We start from the raw sequence: 15,501 nt of genomic DNA on the forward strand, positions 1-15,501 counted from the left end.
AAATACATTCAGTATGAAGCAATACACTGATGAAAATTTAGTGACAACTTGTATGTCATTGTGCTGCTGTGTGTGTGTGTGTGTGTGTGTGTGCGTGTGCGTGTGCGCGCGCATGTGTGGGACAGTATGTGTGTCCGTGTGTGATCAGCATGCTAATATAGAGGTTTCTGATTCCAAAAATACCAAGTTTGAATAACAACAACAAAGCTGTATTACAGTAGCATTGAAATGTTAAAATATTGACATGTTAATGTGGACCATGTTGCTCTTGCATTTTTTTATTAAAGTAAGTTATTTGTGTTCGGCCTCTTTTTTATGAGTGCACAACTTTTTTGACTCCGAGTGTTGAAAGGCACAGTAAGTCAGCAAAATGAAATGGAGCAGACTACGAGTCTCCCTAAGGCTGCCAGACATGGTAACAATGGCAGCTGCAGCTTGCGAAGGTTCTGCTCTGGGTGATGTTTTGGAGTTGCTGGACCTGGACTGGGCTGTGCTCGGTCAAAGAGTGCTCCTGACAGCGCCAGGCCCGGGCAGGGTGAGGTTCTGCTGCAGTTCTTGCCACGGCCCAGGTCTATGTAAGGCTCGCATTGGAGCTGCTGGTGGCGCTGCTCCTCCTCTGACCACACTGCACCACACTGGGTACCTGTAGCCCTGTCAGCACAGAGAAACTACCATTCCACACCTGCAGGGGGGGGACAGAGTAAAGAAATCTGTGAAAATCGCTGATCCACAGGAGACATCAGTCAGTGGAGGGTGTGATGAGCGCATCCATGCAGTACAGAGAACAATAATAAGTGTGTGAGTGACTGGATATCCAAAAACGTAGTTGTTTGCAGTTGCAGTGATTTTAGGTAAAAGTATTTACGAGTGTGACTGTGTGTGCTGACGCAGGATTAATACTGCTTTGTTAAGAATGACTGCTTTACTGGGCATTTAGCAACTACAGAGGAAAACAGTAGATTATTCTGTTATTCTATAACAGATTAGATTAAACCAGAACTACTTCAGGAAACCGATCAGTGTGAGTACAATGCAGTGCTTTTTATACTATACAAAGTGACTATCCCTTCATGCACATCAAGAGCAATGTTTCCCCCTCTCACCATGAAGGCAGGTATGACAGGCTGTGGGAACTTGGTTCGAAAGGTGTGGATCAGCTGCTTGGTCTTGCCATTGTAAAAGGACAGTATTCCTGTAAGATAATTGGAGGTAAACAGATAGACAAGGTCAAACCTGCAGTAAGAGCTCTCCCTCTCCCTGAATGCGGTGAGAGAGCCAACACAGCAGGCAGAGGGACCAGCGCAGTGGAGAGAAGAGAATCTGCTAGAATCAGCAGTATTGTGAAAAGCATTCTGATACACTGTCATCATATTTCCTGGCCAAGATGCGAACTCAAGTTTACCCACAGTATTTCGAATTTAAATGTTCTGGAGCGCATGGGATGTGTATGTACTGTCCTGACATAACGATCTTCAGTGCAATCACTGAATTAGGATACGCTGTTAGGCAGGTGGTGGCCCGGGTGACTCACCCTCCTCGTAGTTGCAGTAGACTCCGATGCGGTCGGGGATGGGGCAGTCCAGCGTGCGGGCCTTGTTGTTGTGCTTGGCAGTGAAGCTCTGCTGCAGCCAGTTATTGAGATGGAGGCACCAAGAGGCGCTGCTCTTGCCCAGCTGGTCAAATCGGCCTAGCGTGCGGAGGGCAACGCCCGCAGCGAAGGCCTTGCTCTCTTTGTCGAATTTCACCTCCCAGTACTGCTGTCCTGAATCAATCATCGTGTCTCCTGAGTTTTTGGGGGTGGAGGGAAGACAGACAAAATGGGGAGGGGGTCACATATTACTGCCTTGCAAGGTGGTGCTACATGTATTTACATTAACACACGTGTAATGAGGCCAAAGAGCATGGAGGTCCCTGCACCTGCCAATACCCACTCACCCAGCACCGTGTAGGACTCGGCCGTGAATCGGTCACGCCCCACCCGAGCTGAGGGTGCTCTCTTTGGGGACATCATCGCACTCCTGGGGACAGTGGAGATGGAAAGTCACAGAAGAGGTGCACCCAGATTAAGGGTGTCACGGACAGTCACAGAGAGAGTGACAATAATGGTGAGCAGCTGTCAGACAGAGGGACAACCAGACCTTGCAGGGGAGTGCATGGGTGAGTTGGTTCTGTTCTTGTCCTTGCGGATCTCCTGGACCTTCCCGCCACTGCTGTCCCACTCCACACTGAGGTCTTCCACACGCAGGTTCTGATGGGCAGAGCCCGCATCTAGTTTGAACACGAAGGCTGGAGGGGGGGTGGAGAACAGAAGTGTTGATGTGACCTGATATCTCTCTCTCTCACACACATGTCCTGACAATGATCAGCCCTTTGCATCACATCTTTGTGACATGAATCCTTCTGCAGTCAGGCTTTCACAAGTGCCTCCATAATTTCGCTCTTCCTTCTCTGACCTGCCTGTGGCTTCATAGACATATGTCCACTGCAATACACCTACATATGGCAAGCTGACCACAGTTAATTAGCGCAAATTCTCACCGTGTGTTTCCAGGGTTACAGGCTCTGAAAACTCTCCTGCCACAGCCTTGTTGCATGCCTTCACACGAAATGTCATAAAGCGCGTGTCAAAGCGAAGCCCTGCAATCCAAAACACCAGAGCTCATTAATGATTTACCTGTAAGAGTGCAGAATCTGTGTTAGTGATTTACTTGTGAATGTACAGAGCTGTGGTAGTGATTTACCTGTGAGAGTGTGCTCGGTCTCTCGGATGCCCTCTACTACCATCCAGGGGTACTCTTCACGGGCACGTGGTGGCCCCTCGTGGTTGGTGCGGCGATGTTCCAAGACATAGTGGTCAATTTTTGAGTCGGGCTCAGGGAGGGACCACACCACTGTTACAGTGTTGTCACACACCTGACAGTCTTCCACCTGGATCTCAGGAGTGGCAGGTACTGAGGAGAAGAGGAAGGCGGGGGGGGGGGGGGGGTTTACACCATTCCGTGTAGGATTTATCAGGATTCATCAGCTTTATACACTGGTTATAAACAACAGTGATACTATATATGGCACATGGTAGCATGTACTCATGGTGTAGAAGAATGCATGCTCAAGTAATAAAAAGTGTGCCGATTGTTCACTTGTACCATAGGGTAATTCAACAACAGAAATAGCAGGAAACACAGTTATTATTATTTTTGTATGAGTCTGACCTGGAAGGAACTTGATTGCCTGCAGCATTTCCCTCTCCTGCGTGAAGTCCACCATCAGATGACTCATGTTATCACTGGCCTTGGCTTTGAGGGACAAACGGAACGCTGGAGCCATTGTGACACTACACACACACACACACACACACACAAACACACATAGACACACACGTATACATACAGACAACACACTATGTATTATTAAACACAAAGGCAGCACACTGTTTCGTCGCAGGAATAAGAAAGTAATGCCATAACATACACTAAAGCACAAGTCTATGGAAACACGGATGCAGCCATTTCACATGCAGAAACTTGATCACTGACAAGACACGCATACATAACATCGTAACTTAAATCTGGTCCGACGCGTTGGCAGAGAACAGATAATAATCACAAAACTCCTTCACATCTCACTTTCTTCAAATCTGTCTGTCAGGGGTGAGAGAACAGCTGCCATGAAAGAATGAGACACCAGACTTGGTGGAGATGGAAATGATGTCTAGCATTATTTCCTTACTGTCTGTGTCCCTCTGTGTGTGCAAGTGTGCGCTTTTGTGAATGCGTGCAGGTTTACAAGGTGAAGTATGGAGGCCTAAGGAAGTGATGGGAAAAGGACAGTAGCACTGTACCTATCCTTTATGTCTTTGGCCGCCTGGAAGCAGAGAAAGGTGAGAAAAGGGGGAATGGAAGAGGACGTGAGAGAGAGACAGGGGTCAAGAGAGAAATGAGTTGCAGCTCATTTTCCCAACACAAACATTACATCTAAGCAGAAGTAACACTTTACACACACTGTGCCAGATCTGGGACAGATCCCTTGAGATGCTTTATTATCCATAAGCACTCAAGGATTGAGGACTTAAACTTCCAATGCACCATGCTATCAGACATACAGAGGCAATCAACATGGCAAAACATCAGGTATATTTAAATACAAAAATGGACAGCCTTGCCAAAATGACCAAATCACAAAAGAACACTTTGTGGTAGAACCAGCAGCTTAACAGGATATTCAGAAGATGTTCAGATATAGGTGTTAAAACTAAATGAATATTGAGCTACCAATAGCAAGTTCATAATATTTGGTATTAATTTAAACATATAGGCTATAATACTACAAGAACATTTATGCTAGAACATTTTGCATTGATATGCTCAAGAGTTCTGGCTGTTTATTGGCAAAATGTATAATAATCAGTCATCCATGAAACACACTGACATAAGAAAAGGTATGCCGTGCATGTCTAGTGTAGTATAACAGACATGATTAAAATATCTTCCTTTAGTTAAGTATAATGGCCACTGTTTCTAAAACTGAATAACTATGTCAACTCACAAACTCAGTGTTTTGGGAGGGTCCTACCTGGTTGAAGCCGTCTGTCTCGGAGGAGCAGAGAGTCTGATTGGCCAACTCCAGCAGCTCCTCTGAGCCCTCCAGGGCTTTGGCACAAGCACTCAGCTGATTCTGAGAGGAAACAGGTTCCACAAATGTCAATCAGCTGAACAGGGAATAGAATATGTAGTCCTAAGCCACTATGGATGGGTATGGATTTATTTGTTATATTTGTCTGATACACATACGGGCACACAGAGGCAAAGATCGGAACAGGACTATACACATATACAATATTCCCCATAAATGATGCACCCCACTTCTGGCACTACACACCATATAAATCTGAGCACCCTTTGGCTTCATCTACAGTATTATCCGCCTTTATCATTCATTGCCACAGAATGCTTTGTTGAGTGATCCTGACGCAGCATCTGCCAGCAGACAATCACAGGGGTAGGCAAATGGAGACACCGTGACCAGAAGGACAGCAGGACAGACCTGAAGCTCGTACGTGCGGCTGGCTCTCTCTTGCTTGATGCGGGTCACCATTCCCTCCTTAATCTCATCCAGCACTGAGTACAGGGAGCTGAACTCCGCCTCCAGGTCCTCCTGAACCCGGTTAGAGTTGGCCTGATGTCCACAGAAAAGCAACTACAGTCAGTCAGTGTTTAAACATCTCAATGTATCATTTATAGCACTGGGGCTGTGACTGGCCAAGAGTGTTCGTAACTAATCACTGTTCACATTGATAATAAACCTGCAAATTTATTAATGGTCTACCATTACCATTGCTGGACTAACATTTAACTGCCATGATGCCAGTAACTCAGTAGGAGACTCAGCATGTCAATGTATCCATTTATGGAAGAGTTAACAATGTGTCAAGCACTAATATTTTACTGAGGTCCCTCCACTGGCTCCCGGTCGCAGCCAGGATCTGCTTCAAAACCTTGATCCTCACCTTTTCTGCTCCAAAAAAGCCCGCCCGACCTACCTCCAGGACCTCATCCTACCCTATGCACCCACTCGACAACTTCGCTCTGCTACATCCAGACGCCTAGCTCCTCCCACCAACAGAACGAAAGGCCCACGCTCCTCTCGTCTCTTTTCCATCATCGCCCCCAAGTGATGGAATGAACTCCCCACCCCCCTGAGAACAACTCCTTCACTCCAACCTTTCAGACGTGGGCTGAAGACACACCTCTTCAGACTCTACCTGGACTGACACCCTTGCCATTTGACCTTGTAAATGTAAGATTCTTGGCTCATCCTTGTAGCACTATCCCTTACGTTGTATTTGTAGCACGTTTTTGCCTAGGCAGTATAGCAGCACTTTACTGTCCCAGTGACTGTATTTGATATATATGCAACCTTAGATCAGATTAGTTCTGTCTCACTACACTGACCTTGTGCTCAGCTTCAGCACTGCATTGTATGACCTGTACACATCTTGCCCTTGTGCCTGTTGTTTGTCCACTATATGCACTTTTGTACGCCACTTTGGATAAAGCGTCTGCTAAATGAATAAATGTAAATGTAATATATCAGCAGGTAAACAGAGACAGACAGGCCTATCAGAATCCCCCCTGTACCTCCAGATTTTGCAGGCTCTGCTTCAGGCAGCAGATGAAATTCTGGATCTCTTCATTTTTCAGAGCAAGTGTGGTCGTGATCTTCCTCAGAGATTCCTGAGACAGGGACACCATTCACAGGGAGAGTGCAGGGAGCTGGGTTAACGTCAAAAGACTCGTGGGATTGGGACATACATCAAACACAGCTTTCCAAATGCCACTGTAATGTATAATGTGTATACTGACTATACTGTATATGCTACTGTTCAAACAGATTTGGAATTTAGAACTTCATCTAAATGGCAAAAACCACTTTTCAGGTAAGCAATCTCATAAGTTTACTTAATATATTTACTTCATAATATTTTGTGAACCTAAGAGTGTGTTTTAAATTCTTATTGGGGTGAATATGATCAAAATAAATCTAAATCTACAAATGTTTCTTTGGATTAGATAACATCATCAGTGCATACAAATGCATTGTTACTAAAAGAAGGTGATGGTATTGCCTTTCAACTTTTCCTCCCCTCATTAATTTTCTTTCCATATTAAAGTTCAAAAATATTCATTTCATCATTTCATTGAGATGTTGCTTATGCCTATTCTTTATTATTATTATTATTATTATTATTATTATTATTTTATATAAATGTAAATGAACATTTACTTCCCTATATTTAGTGGCACTACAATTGTGGAAAACATGAAGCAGGGAGTTTATATTACACAATGTTTCACATGACTGTGATCCTGAGATGAGGCCAGACTTTTCATGTATTCATAATTCAATAAACTGTCTTCCTTGGCTTGCTGGCAAGGGAGGGGTCCAACACATACCACACAGGCTGCCAATAATGTAGGCTTTTGCAAAAAAGAACAAGAATTCTTCACAGGTCAGACAAAACAGGCTCTATACAAGCTGCTTAAGTAATTTCCGCTTGATTTCCAACTAGTAAACTTAACAAGATGCATAGCAAGCAGTCGAATAAGACTTCTACATCCAGTTACTAAGACGATACACTGACACTTCCATTCTCATACCCAGACATCCATCAGACCCCATTCGTTCTGCAAAAGTGTGTATATTAGGGGTTCATAAAACGATAGCTTCTTGTCGCCATTATGCTAGCAATGTATTTGTATTATATCTTAATAGAATGATTGTCGTGGATTCGGCGTGGATAGTGTTACGTATGACTGCAGTAGTCCCCGCAAAAGCCATATCACACTGCACTAGCATTTTGAAACCGGATAAATGTCGCGTTGTGGGGCTGTCAGAGCCGGGCGCGGATTGCTGATGAACAGAATACATCGCTGTGATGGCCAGTCGAAACTATAACAATTGCAACAACATCAATACTCGCAAGTGACATTGTTGACAGGAGCAGTTCTATTATTGGAAAATTCAGAGCGAAATTCAACGTTTGTTTTTCATAGGGTTATTCTCCTAAGGCGTGGTACGGCTGTACACAATCAGATTAATTCACGGAACAGCAGGCTGCAAGCTTGTGATGTAATGCATTATATCCAAGCAACAAAACGTCTTCCTCTGTCTTGACTGTTTCTCTCTCGGTTTTTGTTCATTCCGCAACGTCGAAAATAGCCTACCCTTCATTTGCAGAGCATAACATTTTACCTTCTGATCTCCCATGTCGCCAGTCCTTGGTAACGGTGTCTAAATATTTAAATTTCGGTTGTCGTATATCCCTTCGCTTTAATTTTCCACCCCACAGTCAACCAAGCTGGTACTGATGCTGCCGGAATGCGTAGCATCCCTCCTCCAGTGCCTCAGGCCACTGGCACAAAGTGCGCAGGCGCAACGATGTTATATGCTGGGAAATGAAGTTAACTACATACACAGCAATGTGCAACACAACGATGCAAACTTGGGTGTTAGTCGTTATGTATACATACCGCCAGAGGTGGGAGTAAGTCACAAGCAAGTCTCAAGTCTTAACCTTCAAGTCTCAAGCAAGTCCAAGTCAATTTTTATGAGAATCAAGCAAGTCAAGTCGAGTCACTGCTTTATGTAAAGCAAGTCGAGTCAAGTCATACAAATGTTTGATGATTTACCTGTGTTTACATATTTAAATAAGTTAAAAGACAGTAGTTATGAACTGCAGGAGTTTTATTTTCAGCAAAAAAATTGCATTTCTACTCAAAGTGTATTGTGCATCAAGGCCACATACAGTGGTTTATAAAAGTGGTTTATAAAATAAATTATTTTCGCACTGCAGATCTTGAACACTGCTGTTCGTTTTTTGTTAGTGTTGTCACGTACATAATCTTTGTATCCGAACTTGATTATTTTTGGAGTAGTGCCTTCCATGCTGTCTCTGCTGGTCTGCCGCGTCACTTGATAACGTTAGGTTGCCAGATTTGCGCGCATGCAACAGTAAGCACATACGTTTCATAGGAAAGTAAGTAGCCTACATGTTTCAAAAATCATACAGTTATCTCCTCAATATTTGAGAAACAAAAATATTTATTAAACAAAAAGGCAAGTCATTTCGAGTCATTTAACTCAAGTCCAAGTCAAGTCTCAAGTCATGAATATCAAGTCAAAGTCAAGTCAAGTCTTTTATGAATATTAACCAAGCAAGTCTCAAGTCCTAAAATTTGCGACTCGAGTCAAGTCATGTGAAAAAATAATGCACCTAATGCCACCTAATGCAATGCCCAAGTGCACTGGTACAGAGGTGGAAGATCGTACTGAAACCAGCAGGGCTCTTTCTTTATGTTGTGCGGTTGACCCCATTCTATGCCCTATTTTCGCGTTCTCACAAAATATATTAATATACAAAAATAATCGAGAAGTATTGTGGTTTCTAAGATTCCTAGGTATAAACATAGATTTTCATGTCCTGTATCATTGTTATCCAGCCAAACCTTGGTGGTGTTAATGAAAAACATGACCTGAATTGTACAAATGAGCATCCTTTATATTTTGCATATGAAAGTTGTGGAGTAGCAAAAGGAGGGCGGGCAGATAAATCGATTTATACATAAAAACTATAAAATGAAATACAACACAAATGCTATGCAAACATGGGTGTATTAAAACACTGCACGTCACTGCGCATGTGGGTGCCATCAAAATGCCACAGCAAGCAAAATAGTTGAGGAGGCTGCTCTGATGTAGAACTGCATTGCAACATCTCTCATACACAAGTATCTCTCATAGACCACAGCAATAGTTTTGAAGACAGTACATGAAGCCTTTACGTGCCTTCTTTTGGAAGAAAATTACATTATGAGAAGCATAGCTGTTTTACTGACTGTAGAGAGAAACAAGTCAGAGCTCAGGCAAATGGCAAAGTGTGCATGAGAGGGCAATATTATACTTTTAACTGTTACTACTATACCTTTAACTCAAGGCAACCATTTAATGATTGTATTTTTAATTTACCTGACATTTGGAATAATTATTTTATTATAATGGTACATGTTTTTAATCTACCTAAGTTTGTACCTAGCTATGAATTTTCACAGAAGGCTAGGTATATAGCTGGCTATTGGTAGTAACATTTTGCTGACCAAATGTAGGCTAGCCACATATGCTATTTGTACATTAATCAGCTGTGAAAACTACACATTTCAGTCCCCAAGTCAGCCAGCTAGTTTCCTTACATTATGGTGTTGGCTATGCTACCTTGTCTCTTCTTCACTGAGTTGGGTTTTCTGCCATCTCCTTAAAGGAACTATTCATTTAGTTAGTTCATGCATTGTGTATTATGCAATATACACACAGCAACTGATCAGTACCATTTCTCCTATTTTACCAGCTAATTTTCCAGTGTCAAGAGCTATTTTGTCAGATTAACCTTAATCGTTATCATGACACAAGGGTACTAATGTTTTCTTAAAAATTACATGGGACTTACATAATTGCACATCCTGCCCTCAGAACTCACACAAATACATAGTTCAAACACTGTATGAAAATGCTGCCCCATCCAAAACATAACAATCTTTCAAATGGTAAATGGACATAGTTCTTTTCTTTTGCAGATGTTTTTTTTTGAAAGGGGTACTGTAACCAAACAGTAGAAGTTGGTTGGATGTGTGAGTAATTGAGATGATGTCGTTCAGACTGCTGTCTCTCTCTGTCCCTCATACATGTATGCACAGCCTCGTCAGTTTTTAGGGGCACTAGCTGTCAGTGGTTATCAGAAAATGGCTCTGGCTGTCACTGAGGTTAGCAAAAAAAATGACTCTAGGTACTGATTCTGCTTTTGGCCCTTTTCATTTCTGTCATTTTTCCCACTTCTCCTTTTTCCCATCACATTCTGCTGTACTGTAGTTTAGTATGTTGTCTGTTGGTAATGTCTTTTTGGGAAAAAAGGAAAATTATGCAGTGTTTTAACGCAAAAGAAGCATGTTTAAAAAGTAAAGCAACAGAGGAATGAACTAAGGTCACAGTTTGTGGTGACTGACACATCTACACAAATACATTCACACTGAAAACCACAGGCACAGATAACTTCCTCACACTTCTCTGAACCACTGGCTTTGAACATTATACAACAGACCAAGTCATAGAACTCCTCTTGTGTCTCTCTGCTTTGCAAAAGCACTTGAAATATAGTCGAAGGATGGAAGACTAGCTGTTAACAGTGGTCAACTGCATCATCACTATATGGTCTGCAGATGGGTACTTTATAAGTATGTCTCCCTCTCTTTTTTAATGTCTTTATTTTTTCGCTTTTTTTGCTTTGTGTAAAGCCCCTCCTTCCGCCCCCTTCATGCACTATTGCCTGCTGCCAGTACAGGAAAGTAAGAATCACAAAGAGAGCGAGAAGACCACCAAAGACAGTCACAGTCAAGAAACTGCAATGGACCTCTGCCTCAAAATGGCTTATCTACTGCTGCTAACAGGTAAGACCCAGCTGACACATCAACACTCACACAAAGCATCAATGTTACACCACCTCAGCAGATGCTTCTTCAATTGCTTGCATTTTAAATGAAAAATCCCACAAATGTATTCATTTATTGTGTTACCTTCTAGACTGACAGTCAGTGTTTTCATATCTTTACATTCTTTAACTTTTCATATCTCATGCATTTAATTATAATTTATATATATATATAACATTTGCATGTGGATGCAAGTTTGTTCTTGATCCGTTCTGATTTTCATTCTTTGTTCAAATGTGCAAGGTAGAGACTAAACTAAATTGTATTTTTTACATTTTGTTTTTAGAAAGAAAAAGTTGATTTGTTATTGTTGTTAATGTTGTTGTCATCTCAGTGAATGAATGCCATTATAATAGTGCCTATATGCAAAAGTTTTAACATTGTGTATAGAGCTATGTATAATGATGCTTACAGAGGTCTTTAGTAGGATGGCAAGTATGCAATCCACCTAGATACAGGCTGGCAAGGTATATCCCATAACTGTAAAGCACCAACAATAAGACCCAGTTTGCAGTTTTACTTATTACAACAACATGCAATGTGACATATTATTGTTCCATACTACGCATGAGAGGGCACAATGTTCTACATGTGGTCTGGGGCTCAGGCACTGTTTTTCTACCTGAAAATATACATTACAGTTACATGATACTGACCTCATGAGGAGACAGCTTGAGTCAGCTGTACTGGTAAAGTAAATGTCACAGCAGTTGCACTATAATTGGATCTCTTTTCTTCTTTTCTTGATGTTCAACTATCTGCCCCATCTACACCCCCCTGCCTCATTTTCACTCATCTTTTCTTGATTTCCCAAACACTTCTTCACTTTCCCATCACAACTATCCTTTCATTTCCTCTCTTCCCTTATGTATCTACCCCTCTGCTTCCCTGTTCCCTCTCACAGCGTCAGAGGTTGTGAACGTGGCTGTGGACACAGCAAGTGTACTTCTATTCCCGAGGACCCAGGAAGTCACTGTTGGATCCCCTCTGACCCTTAACTGCAGTTTTGATGTAGAGGAGAATGCAGGTCAGGTCAGGGTGAATTGGCTGTTTAGCAACGCCACTGACAGACAAGAGAAGCTCTTGTCTAGTTTTGCCTTGACCAATAAGACAGTGCAAGAGGTGACTCGGGAGGAAGTCTCTCAGGTGACTGGTAAAACTTGGTCCACACTGACTCTGAGTAAAGTTACACCTGAAAACAATGGGTGGTATGTCTGCCAGGTCGTGGTGGAGATTCCAAATCTTTGGGACTACAACAGCAATAAATCTCAAGTCATCGTAAGTAAGTAGCAAGGGAGCTCCTGAGCCACACTGTGTATGAGTACTGCACTGGAGATAAATAACCAAGGACAGCTGGTAAAGTGTTGTTCATGCTTATAAATGACTTTGTAAAAACAGTGTGAAGAATGTCAGTTTACTGTAAGTGGATTTTTATCAACCACAAAATGAGAAGGGAGAAATGTACTTTCTCACATGCATTTATTTACTCTGTAGTTTGCATGCTTATTGGCATGTATTCAGATACCTTTCCTGAACAGACCAGACTATAAATGACCTGTGATATTAATCGCTAAATTGTGTATGGGCTATATCAGAACAGCATGAACATAGTGAAAATATGAAGAAAACATGCATTCTATCACTCTTAACGGTTTGCTGTACAGTATGTGTATTTATCAGCAATCAGGGTTCTTGAACAATTTGAAGTATTATTGTCAATAACAGTCATAATCCACCGTGAAGACTCATGGGTCTTTGAGATCAAGATGTATTAACCAAAATATCAGAAGCATTTACAAACAGGATTTTATGCTCATGCTGATGCAAGTACCCCCATTTTTCTAAGTAGATTAGCTAAAGAAATGTCTATCAGGTTGAATTAACATTGTAAGAGGTTATTATGACAAAATTACATAAACATATTTTTCTCTGGTTCTTGCTTTGTCATTACAACATTTGATCTGCTTCATATGTGATGAAGCTTAAGTAAATCAGCTTTAGTCTTTTCAACTTGGGTCTGTATTCATTGACCTTGGCAGAATACACTGCTGACAAGTACAGTGAATACAATAAGTGTAGTTTAAAGAGCATAAATGAATCTGGCTGAATTTCCAACTGACCTCTTTTTTGACAGACTCTTCATCAAAAATACCCCGTTTTCTTAAAAATCCAGGTAAAGATTTTGTGTGTGTGTGTGTGTGTGTATGTGTGGGCGAGCATATGTGTGTGTGTAAACCAGACATACCATAGAAGCATGAAAGATGAAACGTTTTTTGAGCACATCCTGTTTCCACTGTATGCTGAAAATATGTAAGATAGGAGACAGACTGGGGTAAAAGAGAAAGTCTGCCTTCTTTTGGATATATTATTTTACTTTCAGATATTTTAAGATGTTATATATTATTTTCTAGCATTCTAATTATTTCACACAGCCTTTAAAATTTTCCAGTACAATAAAAAAAAATAATTCTTTTGTTCAGGCAAAATTCAATAAAGACCCTGCCGTCTACTAAAATAAATACTGAAAATACAGGTTAAATGTGACACAAAGAGATTTATTACAGCTTTAAATACATGTCTCCTACTGAAAATGTACTTTGTTTGTTATTGTAACTCCAAGAAAAAAAAATTCTCTGAAAATCAGTTCCAAATTTTTGACAGAAGCTGTGCATGCAGTAGAATATCCCATATGGTCATATACAAAATACTGATAACTTAATAACTGCCTTCTTGTCCTTTCCTCTCCTCAGTTCATCATTAACTCCTTCTCTTTGTACAGTAGATGCGAATGTAGGTAGGTGGCCATGGCTGTGGGTGGCCGTGGGAGGTGGGGGTGCCGTGCTGCTGGCATTACCAGTCATTGGATTAATCTTATACAAGAGAACGTCATGCAGGAGTGCAGGTAAAAGCAAGAAATTCTGACAAATCCATAATGTCTGACTTCAAAAATACACGTAGTAACAAGTACAGGTATGCCTCAATTGACACAGTAGATGTATTCCATACATGCATTACCAGAGATGGCATATACAGGACTATGTTCCAGGCCTTCAGAAAATGGGCATTATTAGCAAAATATCATTAACTGCTAGACACATACATATTTAACATGTACAGCATATAGTAACTAAGAACCATTAACATTCACATTGCATTTGAAGATGTATACAACACACGCAGGCTCTAACTTTTAATATCAATAGCATGTTGCACAAAAGTCTTCACTGTTTCTTCTTGAATTAAAATAGTTTTCAGTGTTATCTGTGCTAAACTGATCTTTCATTTCTGTTAGTTCACTCCCCCACCTCTATTTTAGTGAGAAATTTATTTCATACTTAATACTGCCTGGAAGGATGCTTGGTGGCCATTGGGATGGCATAGTCACTTTAATTAATCCCTGCCATTCATGAAAAATGTTAAAGGGAGAAGTGAGACAGGAACCATTTATTCAAAAGAATGACTTGCAAACATGGTTGGCCTTTGGTAAGAAACCAACATTTGTTCTATCTTTAGAGTACCTTTGCACTTTTCTGAATTGCTTCCGGAGATTTCTTGACATTTTTCTTAAACAAGTATAGGTTTTTTAATTCTCAGAAAAACCTCACTGTTATGAAGGAGCTTCATTCTCAGAGGCTTTGCTACCAAGGTACACCTACACAAAAGAGTTAGAATCTATGACTGAAGGGGGAAGCACAATGAGAAGTGTAATGACACAGATAGAGAAAACAAGCACTACAGACCCTACACTGAAACCAAGGGTAGTCCTTTCATCATTATCAGATGTTGCCTTTGCACTCCTTCTGCTGCATGCTCGCCGAGAGTGTGTGTGCTATATAGACCACTTTGAGACAGACAAAAGAGATAGCAGCAGTCAGCCTGTCTCATGTGACTCTGAGTGCATGTGGTTGAGGGGAGATGTACATGTACTTGACTGTGCATACTCTGACTGCTGCCCAGCCCACCCTCTGTTCAGGTGTGAATCAAAAGAAAGTCAGACAGTGAGATGATAACCCTGTCACTAAAGAAATTTTAGGGTATATGAGTCTGTCTCATTTTGTTTTATCTTCTTTCTCCCAAGAAAATCCCATCTATGAGAACATGAGTCCAGTTTTCAAGAGCACCATCCCCTCCCAGTCCTCCCCACGTCCAGGAACTGAGGTGGACACTTGTAAACTGACTTCCTCCATAGACCTGGGAACCTCCACAACATCCCGAGAAGCTGGCACGAAACAGAAGCTGATGTTGTAGACTGGATGTCTTTATGGAACTTACCCAACTCTACAGAACCATCTACCAAGCTGTGCATCATAACTATATCAAAACTTAACAGTCATACTCATCATTCCATGAACTCTTTCCAACTGCAGTGACACTTTCTATCCACTTAATAACTCTTTATTTTGTACTGATCTGAATAATAGTTTCTCTTTGATATTTATTCCCCACTTAAGTCAATGTAACCACTTCC

General features: G+C 41.4%; 1 protein-coding gene across 1 annotated transcript; it reads right to left on the reverse strand.

The window, feature by feature from the left end:
• Positions 1 to 5: 5 nt before the first annotated feature.
• On the reverse strand, positions 6 to 7,895 carry fsd1 (fibronectin type III and SPRY domain containing 1). The gene is made up of 13 exons (XM_036521584.1): positions 7,750 to 7,895; positions 6,135 to 6,230; positions 5,041 to 5,172; positions 4,570 to 4,671; positions 3,839 to 3,861; positions 3,210 to 3,331; positions 2,742 to 2,951; positions 2,539 to 2,637; positions 2,139 to 2,286; positions 1,936 to 2,018; positions 1,532 to 1,783; positions 1,104 to 1,192; positions 6 to 682 (listed from the first exon to the last, which is right to left on the reverse strand). Exons 1-13 carry the CDS (start codon positions 7,762 to 7,764, stop codon positions 572 to 574), a joined length of 1,482 nt encoding a protein of 493 aa, XP_036377477.1. The 5' UTR covers positions 7,765 to 7,895; the 3' UTR covers positions 6 to 571.
• Between the last annotated feature and the right edge of the window lie 7,606 nt (positions 7,896 to 15,501).

Source organism: Megalops cyprinoides, chromosome 2 (genome assembly GCF_013368585.1).
Source record: "Megalops cyprinoides isolate fMegCyp1 chromosome 2, fMegCyp1.pri, whole genome shotgun sequence".
Lineage (NCBI taxonomy): Eukaryota > Metazoa > Chordata > Actinopteri > Elopiformes > Megalopidae > Megalops > Megalops cyprinoides.

Excerpts from the sequence above, each read along its gene's own strand:
- fsd1 (XM_036521584.1), bottom strand. Across the intron at positions 4,672-5,040 it reads GCCGCACGTACGAGCTTCAG|AATCAGCTGAGTGCTTGTGC; the intron begins GTCTGTCCTGCT and ends GTTTCCTCTCAG. Across the intron at positions 3,862-4,569 it reads AGACAGACGGCTTCAACCAG|GCGGCCAAAGACATAAAGGA; the intron begins GTAGGACCCTCC and ends CTCTGCTTCCAG.